The 12,264-nt window shown below is 37.5% G+C and overlaps 1 protein-coding gene across 6 annotated transcripts in view; it reads left to right on the forward strand.

Moving 5' to 3' along the window:
• APP (amyloid beta precursor protein) overlaps nucleotides 1-12,264 on the forward strand; it is a 279,498-nt gene that overhangs the window by 99,548 nt on the left and 167,686 nt on the right. For all 6 annotated transcript variants that reach the window (XM_060098597.1, XM_060098598.1, XM_060098599.1 and 3 more), the window contains exon 4: nucleotides 11,844-11,956. In XM_060098597.1, the coding sequence (XP_059954580.1) occupies nucleotides 11,844-11,956 (113 nt within the window). The remainder of the gene's footprint in view (nucleotides 1-11,843; nucleotides 11,957-12,264) is intronic.

Here is a 12,264-nt window from a genome sequence, read left to right on the forward strand (position 1 = left end):
CAGAAAGTATTGTAGAATGGTGGTTACCAGGGGATTGGGGGAGAGGGAAATGGGAGCTTGTTTACTGGGTATAGAGTTTCAGTTTTGCAAGATGAAAAGAGTTCTGGAGATTGGTTTCACAACAGTGTGAATGTACTTAACGCGGCTGAACTGTACACTTAAAAATGGTTAAGATGGTAAATTCTATGTTATGTGTATTTTACCACTATTAAAAAGAAAAAGAAAAGCCATTCTAAAAAGTGTTTCATAATGCAATAACCTGTAACTTCAAAAAACAAAAGCACTTAATGAGTTATAATGGATTATCTTAAGGACACCTTGCTACCTGAAGGAACAGCTGAATCCAGCCACTTGGGAGCTTGTTAGAAAAGCAGAATCAGTCCCACCCTGGACTTTTCCAATCAGAAAATGCATTTTAACAAGATCCCCAGGTGATTCGGGTACACGTTAAAGCTTGAGAAGCCCTGTTCCAAACATCATTTCTCAAAGTGTGGTCCATGACCACCTGAATCCGAATCCCTCTGAGGAGGTATGTTTTCACACCCATCCCAGATCAGGTCCAGGTCTTGGGGCCAGAAGGGGATGGATCTACTACTGTCTGATCAAGCATCCCAAGGTGACTCTGAAGCATGTTAACGTTTGAGAACCCCCGACCTGGAAAGATTTAACAACGATTATTTTCATTATTCCATCTTTTAACTGATGTTGGGATAATTACAAATATGAGTAATAAAGAGGCCCACTATTAATAAAATCAAGAATATGAGTAATAAAGCAATAAAAAGGGGGCAACAGAAAAACACATGTAACTTAACTAATCTTGGGTGGTTTGGTGAGGAAGGCATGATTCAGAATTTGTGGAATATTGTCATCTGCAGCAACATGGATGGACCTAGAGATTGTCATACTAAGTGAAGTAAATCAGACAGAGAAAGACAAATATCATATGATATCACTTATATGTGGAATCCAAAAAAAAAGACACAAATAAACTTATTTCCAAGACAGAAAGAAACTCACAGACACAGAAAACAAACTTATGGGTACCAAAGGGGAAAGGTATGGGGACGGATAAATTAGGAGGCTGGGATTAACATATACACATGACTTTGTATAACATAGATAACCAACAAGGACCTAGTGTATAGCTCAGGGAACTATACTCAATATTATGTAATAACCTATAAGGGAAAAGTCTGAAAAAGAATATATGTATTTGAATTGCTGTGCTGTTCACCTGAGACTTATAATATTGTAAATCAACTTTACTTCAATAAAAAAATTAAAAACAAAACCAGAAAAAGAATTTGTGGAATAATGTAACACTTTGCTGAAATAGTGAGCATTCCAATAGATTTAGGGCTCAAAGTTGAACCTGGTTCTGTTATTAACTAGACAGAAACCAGATCAGGCCTAAGTTTCCTAATCTGTAAAGAGGAATTGAATTCTGTGATCAGTGACTTTTACATTTCTGAGACAAGGTTAAACTTGGAAGGCAAAGAATTTCCTTTATTATTGATATATGTGTGAATATTCTGAAATTTTTAAAAGAACTTAAATGCCACACATTACACAAATTATTGAAAAGGAGATTTGCTAAGAAAATATAAAACTAAGCTTTGTCTAGTTATTTTAGATGGCATAGATGAGAAACCCAAGTTAGTAAAGATCTTTTTTTTTTTTCTTTTTTTTTTTTTTTTTTTTTGCAGTACGCGGGCCTCTCACTGTTGTGGCCTCTCCCGTTGCGGAGCACAGGCTCCGGATGCGCAGGCTCAGCGGCCATGGCTCACGGGCCCAGCCGCTCCGCGGCATGTGGGATCTTCCCAGACCGGGGCACGAACCCGTGTCCCCTGCATCGGCAGGCGGACTCTCAACCACTGCGCCACCAGGGAAGCCCAGTAAAGATCTTTTTTAACACAAGTTCTTTTCAGTTGACAGTAATTTCATGGGCAGTTTTTGAAGGCCACAATGTTGATATAGATGCAAATAGGTATGTCCTTATTAAAATTTGTTGTGGAAGCTTCAAATATTTTTAAGTAGGCATTACTTTAAGTTTTAGATAGACAGAAAAATTGAGAGGATAGCCCAGAGCGTTCTCATACACCACCTTGCCCAGTTTCCCCTAATATTAACATCTTACATTAATATGGTACATTTGTTACAATTAATGAACCAATTTTGATACATTATTATTAATGAAGTCTGTCCTTTATTCATACTTTATTTATGTCCTTAGTTTTTACCTAAAGTCCTTTCTCTGATCCAAGATCCCATCCAGAACACCACATGACATTTACTTGACAGGTCTTCTTAGCCCCTTCTTGGCCATGACAGTTTCTCATACCTTCCTTTTTGATGACCTTGGCAATTTTGAGGAGTACTGGTCAGGTATTTTGTTAGATGCCCCTCTGTTGCAATTTTCTCATGCTTAGGCTGGGGTTATGGGTTTTTGGAAGAAAGACTAGAGAGGTAAAGTGCCCTTTTAATCATATCACATCAAGGGCACCTATTATCAACATGATACGTAACTGTTGTTGACTTTGATCGCATGGCTGGGGTAGTGGTTGTCAGGTTTCTCCACTGTAAAGATGCTCTTTTCTCCCCATTGTGTATTGAACTCTTCAAAAGGAAATCACTAGGCATAGCCCACAATTAAAAGCATTATGCCTCACCTCCTCAAGGGCATAGATGATTTGGAATTCTGCACAGGCAGAATTTGCCTCTTTCCACCCATTTATTTATTCAGTTATTTTGACTCATAAATAAATATTTTATATTTTGTGTTATAATCTAACACTACTTTATTAATTATATATATATATATATATATTATTACTCAAATTGTTCCAGTTTTGGCCTTTGGGAGCTCATTCATTTAGCTCCTGTGCTTATTTGAAATATCTTCTTTTATTTTTTTCTCCACAAGATGCTCTAACTCATTTTGTACATTTTATGCCCCAATCCTAGAATCCATTATTCCTCTAAGGAGCTCTGGTTCCTTTTATTGGAGAATATGAAAAACTGAGATCTGGGCATCAGGTGTGCTCATTGCTACGGGAACATCTTTGCTTTTAAGTCCTCTCAACTGGCAGAGTGAGGCGTCATATTTGTGTACAGTCCTTCTTGTATGAATATTTCTATAGCTAACCATTTGTATCTATATTAAGCTAAATGTCAGTTCATCCTGATGTCTCCAACTCTAATCTATTATTACACGGATCCTTCTTCCTCCTCCCCTTGCTCATCTGTAAATTCTCACTCCAACAGTGGGAAACCTGGCCCCACATCCACCTTCTATTTACACAATTATTCAATTGTGCCCTTGCTGAGCAGTATCAGAGTTGTTAACTCACACCTTTGTGAGGCTTTGAAAAAGCTGCAAAATTGCTAACAAACGTTTATTTTATTCTTGTCTTTTTAACATATGTCCTTTGCACTGTTTTCATCATCTTAAGACCAGTGTTATTCAGAGCCTGGGTCAAACACTATTTCTATCTAGTACAAGCTGCCATTTGTGTATGTACGTGAGACTGGGCTCCATTCACTTGGAAAAATTAGAGAGAGTATTTAGAGGAAACTTTTAGTTTTCACTTCTTTTGCCTTTTTCTTATATTGATTCATGTAATTTCTGCCATCTGGCAAACAGTTCTGATCTGAAGACTGCCATCTGTCAGTTCTCACTGCTATCTGGTGATAGTTACTGTGAAATGTTGGTGATAGCAGCAGTCATGGTTTTTGTTGTTGTTTGTTTGTTTGTTTGTTTTTGCGGTACACGGACCTCTCACAGTTGTGGCCTCTCCTGTTGCGGAGCACAGGCTCTGGACGCGCAGGCTCAGCAGCCATGGCTCACGGACCCAGCCGCTCCGTGGCATGTGGGATCTTCCCGGACCAGGGCACGAACCCGTGTCCCCTGCATCGGCAGGCGGACTCTCAACCACTGCGCCACTAGGGAAGCCCTGTTGTTTTTTAAATTGAAGTATAGTTGATTTACAACGTTATGTTGGTTTCAGGTGTACAACACAATGATTCAGTTACACATACGTGTGTGTGTGTGTGTGTGTGTGTGTGTGTGTGTGTGTGTGTGTATATATACACACATATATATGTATTCTTTTTCAGATCTTTTCCCTTATAGGGTATTACAAAATATTGAGTACAGTTCCCTGTGCTATACAGTAGGTCCTTGTTGGTTATCTATTTCATATATAGTAGTGTGTATATGTTAATACCAACCTCCTAATTTATCCTCCCCACCTTTCCCCTTTGGTAACCATAAGTTTGTTTTCTCTGTCTGTGGGTGTATTTCTGTTTTGCAAATAAGTTCATTTGTATATATATTTTTTAGATTCCACATATAAGCGATATCATATGGTGTTTGTCTTTCTCTGTCTGGCTTATTTCACTTAGTCTGATAATCTCTAGGTCCATCCATGTTGCTGCAAATGGCATTATTTCCTTCTTTTTTATGGTTGAGTAATATTCCATATTATATATATATATATATATATATATATATATATATATATATGTATATATGTATACACATACCACATCTTCTTTATCCATTCATTTGTTGATGGACATTTAGTTTGCTTCTGTGTCTTGGCTATTGTAAATAGTGCTGCTATGAACTTTGGGGTGCATGTATCTTTCCAAATGGGTAATTTGCCCTTGTCCCATGTCCTCTTTGAGAACCCATTAACTACCCATTCTCTGAAGCAAAGACCATAACAGTTCTATCACATGAAAAGTTTGTTGAAAAGTATTTTGTGTGCTTCTGTAACTATTCTTTCCATCTCTTGAACACAAATACCTTCCAGAAAAATGTCCCAGCCTATTTGTTAACATGTGAAAGTTACAAAATATCAATATGTAATGAGCAAATTCAATAAAAATGTTAGCAGAGGAAGAGTCTGACATGGTAAAATTAAAAATCGCCTGAGTGAATGCTTGTTTACAGTTCTCACTTTGATGTGCATGGATGCAGTAGTGTAGGTTACTAAGCACATGAATCTGGAATGTTCTACTCATCTGCACATGCCCTGAGAAAGATTAGGAGAGCCTTGCCCAATCGTTTTCTGCCGTCTTCAATATAAAGCATCTTCTAGCTCCTGGAATGGAACCATTAGCTCCTTGACACTTTTTCTCTTATGCCCCTCAGTTAATCCTTTAGATTCTATCTTCACACTGTATCCAGACTCTTATCACTGCCCACCATCTCTACTGCCATCATCCTGGTCCAAGCCATTGTCATCTCCCACCTGGATCATTGCCACAGCTCACTACCTGGTCTTCCTCCTTCCAATCTTGCCCTCTTGGGCAAGAATAAGTCGCTTAGAAAACCATGCCAGAGTCTTCCAGTGCTCCTCAGGGTGCTGGCCAGAGTGTGAGCAATGTTTAAGGCCCCATGCAGTCTGCTCCCACTCAGTGACCTCCTGTCTGTCATTCATCTGTGACGACCCTGGTCCCCTTGTTATTCTGTAAACCCACCAGGCAGGCTCCTGCCTCAGGGCCTTTGCACTTGTCCCTCCCTCTGAGATCTGGTTGGTTTGTTACTTCACTTCCTCAGGTCTTCACTCACATGTCCTATTTTTAGTGAGGCTTTCCCTGAACACTATTTAAAAATTTACCCTCTTCTCCACCAAACCCTCTATCCCTTCATGTTCCTTATCTCCATAATGTTCATTACCATCTGACATTCTCTTTTACTTTTTTGCTTTATCTTTCCCCACCAGAATCCCATTTAGTTTCATCTCTTTAGTCGACTGCTGTATTCCCAGCACTAAGGAAAAATAGAAGGTATGCAGTGGAGAGTTAGTGCATGAAGGACGGTGAGCACCGGAGGGGATTCAGGAAACACCCTCACAGCCAGGGCGCGCGAGCCCAGTGCGAAAGGTGAAAGCACTGATCACTCGGATTCCCTACTTCTCCAGTCCTATGGATTCCACCCCACCCTAGTGACCACTGTTTTTTCCTCTCACATCATAAGCAATACTCAAATGTAATACCATTTATCTATAGAACTATAACTTGGTAGAGATGGCGTAATGAAAATAAAACCCCATTGCCTTCAGTAACTGTTACTGTTCTAGGTATCTATAATTAGTATTAATATGAGAAGCCTTAGTGGTCGATGACATACTGGGGAAAAGGTATTAGTAATAATACTAATAAAATAATTTACTGAGCACCTTTGTTGCGGGCACTGAGTTGAGTGCTTTATGAATATTAACTCATACTCCCAACTCCACCATTTACTACATGTGTGAGCTGGGCTGATTATGTAACATCTTAGTCTCACCTTCTTCTCTTATAAAGTGAGATCATTGTAGCTGCTTCGGTGTGTGGTTCTAAGTGTGATGTGAGATGATGTCCAGGAAGCATTTAGGCCAGTGCTGAGCACAGGGTCCAGAATTACTGGAACTATTGAATCTTACCTTTGAGAGCCAGGTCTGGGCCACATCTCATCTCTCATAGAAGAGTATAGCACAAGGAAGGAAACTGAGGCTTTGCCATTTTTCAGGAATTCCATTGCTAGAATGTTCTCCCGCCCCCTTTCCCTTAACTCTTGAGAGACAAGGAAGAGAGGTTACACCTTGGGCCAAAATACAAAGACTTCAGATGTTTCTAGCCAACACCATTTTAGTCTTTGTGAATTCATAGAAACACAGTTTATTCATCTGAGCTTTCTGTGTCTTGAAGAACATATGTGTGGTTCTGGAATCTTTTTTAATCAATCTGTTCAATCCCACTCTGACTCTCAAAAACTTAGCAGCCTCAGTTTTGAGAAATTCTGTTCTTTCTTCTGATATCCTTTCCCCCCTTTTCACCCTGTGCCATGGATTCACAGTCTCTTTGGTTTTAGTTTTTAGTCGCTCTATTCTATCTTCTTCCTGGAATCATCTGTCTCTTGAAAAGGAACATAAAGAAATTGAAAAATACATTCCTATCTTCAAATTTCATAGTACTTGCCTGTTTAATATTCATTTCCAATTCTTCTTTTCGAACAGAATTCCAGATTTTTTTCTTATTCATGGTGACAGTGTGCTCAGCCAAAAATACTTTTTGCAGATTCCCTCGCAGCTTAGTGTGCCAGATAACATAACTATGGTATATAGGATGTGGATGCTGGGGAAGATGTTCCTCCCATGTAAGACAGCAAAGCTTTAATAGGGAAAAAAAAAAAAAAAAAAAAACCTTCATCCCTTGGCCTTTTCTTCCTGTTCCTGTCTGAAGCTTGGATATGAAGTCTCAAGGTTCTTTGACCACAAGACATCATGACAAATGCCAACATGCTAAGGACAGCAGTGCAGAAAGATAGGAATAGCCTAGTCCCTGAGGGCAGCATTGAACATCTGCAGCAGCTTCAGCCTCAATACCAGACTTCTTACGGGAGAGAAATAATCCCACCGTGTTTTTAAGCCACTGTTGGTCATGCATTCTCTTCTGTGTTTATCCTGTGTTCTATTCTGTGCAGTAGAATGCATTTTCAGCTGTTTCACATGACTTGCTAGCTAATTTAAATCCAGTTTTATTGTCAAACTGACCACATTGTAGATCACAACACTGAAGTATTTTGTAGTCCAAAAGTGAATCTACTTTTATAAAAGCCAAAGGGAATTAGCCAAATAACCCATTTTGAACAGACTTTAAATGGCAGCAAGTTGAGTTACCACACTTGGATGGAGAGTCCAGAGATTCAGATTTTCAGGTCAGTTCCCCTGCCAGCTGGCTCTGTGGGCAGGCCACTTGACCTGGATTATTTTCCTCCCATCTGCAAAATGAGGTAATTTAAGTAAGCCAGTCCTCTCAAAGACCACCAAAGAGCCAGTGGATTGATGCCTGCAGAGTCCCAGCTGAATTTGGCATTATTGTTTACCTTGCCAAGACTTTTTAGCTAAGAAGCCAAGCACAGATCTTGTTCCTTAGCTGTGAAAATTCCCTTTCAATTGCAGTGTGTGTAATATAAATTGTGAATTTTAAAAACAAGAAACCAGGTTGTATGATTATCAGTAAATATGCACAGTGTACACTGAATTGAACCACTAGGATTAAATGGTGCCAAATTCCTAAAGTTCAGCATTAGCCGAAACATTATGATACTTAATTATCTCATTATGATACTTAATTTACTTTGGTCTCTTTCACTTGAATTCTGTTAAATTTTTTTTTTTACCTGAGGATCAAACCAAATAAACAGAAGGTTTGTTTTAAAAATTAAAGTGTGCATGGTTCTATATGGAAACTCCAGGTATATATACTATCAGATTTTTTTTAATTAAAAAACTATTTTTTAGAGCAATTTTAGGTTCACAGCAAAATTGAGTGGAAAGTGCAGAGTTCCCACATAATCCCCTGTCATATCATAGGTTTTTAAGAATAATGCTTTTAGAATTAAAAAGAGAGAAAACGTACGTAAACCATGTTAAACTAAACCCGTTTCTGAAAAAGGATTTGTCATATTTTTACTACTTCTCTTTAATTCCTTATTAAAAAAATTTTAAAAGACTTTTGTGGTTTAATTACTTTAAAATTTCTGATGTGTAACATTCTAGTATGTTTTATCAGCTTTGAAAGTAATATAAGCAAGGTTGTAAAATCCAGTCTTTGCTGAATTTTATTTTGATGTTAGAGTACAATGAGATTTCTATTTTGCCATTAGTCCCGAGGGCCTATGAAATAACCAGTATTAGTCCTTTACAAAAACAATCTCATTTAAGGGACATACATTTCTTGGCTTATGTGCAATATTAGAAACCTAAGAGCATCTTTACACTATGAAATGAAGTGTCATTTTTCAAATAAAAAAAATCAAATATCCTTTTATAAATTAATGCTGTATGTGTCCTTTTGATGAACATTAGATTTTACCAAGGTAGATATCTTTCAGTGACGTTGACTTTGCATTAAAATCTACTCCTCAGCAGGTTGGCCTAAGGTCAAGTAAAACAAGACACTTTGTTGTCTGGCAGCTATTACCCAGTTTATGCCACAAGAACTATTTCAGGACAAAGTTGGGAATATCCAATATCTTCTCCTGATTGTCTCATAAACTGATATAATAGCTTTGGGCCAGACATTGAATCTTTCCAGATAACTACTTGTAAAATAGAAAAACATTGCTTAGTATTTTGGACATTTGTAAATATGGCAGTATGGCTTGACAGACCAGAGCTAATAAATCAGGCAAGCATCTTCAGGCCACTGGTCACTTCTGGCCTCCTGTGGCCTTGAAAATTGGGATGCCTCAGGTATAAAGTACTCTTGCTATGGTTGATTGCCTGCCCTGAGAAACCATGAAGAGTCAGTCCACTTGGAGAAAGGTATATTGGTTTTGGATGAGGATTTTTTTTTTCCATTCTCCCAACTCATCTGGGTTTTAGTTTGTTTTTTTTGTTTGTTTGTTTGTTTTATCTGTTCTTTTGTTTTACAGTATTCTACGTAAAAGCAAAAGAAAAAATGTGACATCACTTGTATTATGTCATTTCTTTCCTTATAATTTATAACTTAATGTTTATCTCTGGAGCTAGGTTATAATCTCCTGAAGGTAGGCGGCCTTAGACATGTTTCTGGGAAATGAGATTTATATTATAAGAGATCCATCACACAGCTGTTGTGGAGCTGAGATGCAGTGATGTACATGGAGAACTAGCCACTCCGTGGACTCAAGGGTTCCTTCCTCACCAAGTACCAACTGCACACAGCCCTTAGGAGCACCGTGTCTCATTAATTCTTGCATTCCCTGTGACTCACAATACGATGCTATGGGCACCATCGATTGTTTCAGAGATTTGAGGAATGACAAGATGACACTGTTTATCCCCTGTGATTTGCTTAGATTTTGATCTAAATATTATTTATTTAAATAAATACATAAATATCATGAGACGTGCATGTTTCAGCTAGAAACAGACTAAAATTTAAGCGCCTTTATAGAAAGAGAGTTTTAAAGAATCCTTTTAGGGAATTCCCCAGTGGTCCAGTGGTTAGGACTCTGCACTTTCACTGCCAAGGGCCCGGGTTCAATCCCTGGTCGGAACTAAGATCCCACAAGCCCTTTTTATATAAAGGGAATGAAAAGTATTTTTCTTCCCCTTCTTAGGACATTTATCTCTTTATGTAGCATTTCAGAAAATTTCATGTAACAGACTATGCAAGTAAAAAAATTGTTCTTGTCTTTCTGATATGTGGACAACTTGTATTCCTTGCTCATTTGTAGTCGTGGCTTTAAATCTCTTCTTGCATGTCTTGCTTGAAGGACTGCAGTACCTTACTCAGTGGTCTCCCTGCTTTTATGGTCTCACAACACTAGTCCATCCTTCACTTGATTAAAGAGTTTACCTGAAAATCAAACTTGAGCACATCATTCTTGTTTAAAATATCCTTTGGCCTATGTTGCGTCCAAAATGGCATCTAAAACCTTAGACTCTAAAACTGGAGTCCACCATATTTCTCCAGTCTTATTTATTTCTGGACATTTTTTCCCACTTACCATGTGTTCTAGCCACAGTGAACTTCTGCCTCTTCTACAGATATGCTTTGTCCCTTATTCTTTCTTTGCACAGAAGGTTTCTTTTTGCCATCCTTCCAACCATCCATCCATCCAATATGGTCATGTTTGCCAACACTGAACCATGGATTGGGAATAGAATGTTAAACAAGATAGATACTGTCCTTACATCTTGCAACTTCCCATTCATTTCTTACATGTCACACTCCTGCTCCTCCATTTAGACTCATCTTTAATGTTATTTCTATTTTGAGGTCTTTCCCAGCACACCCCAAGCAGATATGTGCACTATGTTGGCCCATCACTTTATCTCTACTACAGCATTTAATTTCTTCATTCATCAAGACATTTATTGCCTACTGTGTGCAGAATCTATGCTGAAAGCTGGGGATACTGTAGTGAGCAAAGCAAATAAAAATTAAGCCCACAGCTTATACATTATGTTGTAATTATCCAACTTTCACCCTTATGAGAATGTGAATTCTTATAGGACTTTATGTATCAATAATATCTTTATATCTGAAGTACCAGCAATGCTAAAAATACTTTGCATGATATATAATTTAAAAATATATATATAGCAAAAGTCTAAGGAGTTTTCATAATTTAATTGAGTTAAACTCTCTGTGTATGTGTATATATGTGTATTGTATATAAACATATAATACACATATGTGTATTTGCATCAGATATTTTTTTAAGAAGTAAAATTTTATGGATCTAGTTAAATTTCTCTGTTTTCCTCTGTGATTCCATACACTTGAAAAGTAACCATTACTTTAATTAAATTTCTTGATGATCAAAAAAAATAAAATAAAAACACTAAGCATATATTAAAAATAATAATAATACACATATGTGTATATATAGATTTTGTTTGTTTAGGAAGTAGAAAAATGCTAAATTTTCTATTAGCTTACAAAGAGATTAAAATGTCCAAGAAAGAATGTCCAGTCATTTATTTTGATTCTTCTCAATGATTGCCTAGGCAGTGTCAATCTGTCACTTTTTAATCCTTGTTGCAATTGAATGGCAATTTTTGGTATGGTTAATTTGCAGTCAGAGATTCATACTAATTAAGTTAAAATTTCACTTAAGACATGTAGGAAGTATTTTAACCATCAAGGTAATGTGGCAAGGAACTTGGCTGTTTAAGGAAGCAGGACTCAACATTCTAAAAGTACTAGTCTTTCCTGGATTGATTACTTCATCATTCTGAAAGCTGTATAACCTCTCTGAAGTTCTTTCAGCCCGTCTTTCCTTGTTACTGTCACTGGGATAAGACCCTTGGGATGCAGACAGGATGACATGAAGCTGTTTTCCTTTCTTGCAGTTGGTGAGTTTGTAAGTGATGCCCTCCTCGTTCCTGACAAGTGCAAATTCTTACACCAGGAGAGGATGGATGTTTGTGAAACCCACCTTCACTGGCACACCGTTGCCAAAGAGGTACCAACCCATTCATTCTTTCTACTTTTAAAGTGAAGACTTCCTAGGAACTATGCACAGTGACATTTTAGAGGGTATTTGGAGGCAACAGTTGTGTTGATAAATATGTTTTTTTAATTATTATTGTTAAAAATAAAAGACTTCATGAATATTTTAAGAGGATATCTTGAGGCAACAGCTGTGTTGATAAATAAGTTATTATTATTTTAAAAACCATCCATGAGTATTTTATATTTAGATTTGTTATGTCTATGCCATGTTTTATAATTTAGAAACTACAATTTTATACTCCCTATAAACCTTAAAAC

This window comes from Mesoplodon densirostris, chromosome 5, assembly GCF_025265405.1.
Source record: "Mesoplodon densirostris isolate mMesDen1 chromosome 5, mMesDen1 primary haplotype, whole genome shotgun sequence".
Lineage (NCBI taxonomy): Eukaryota > Metazoa > Chordata > Mammalia > Artiodactyla > Ziphiidae > Mesoplodon > Mesoplodon densirostris.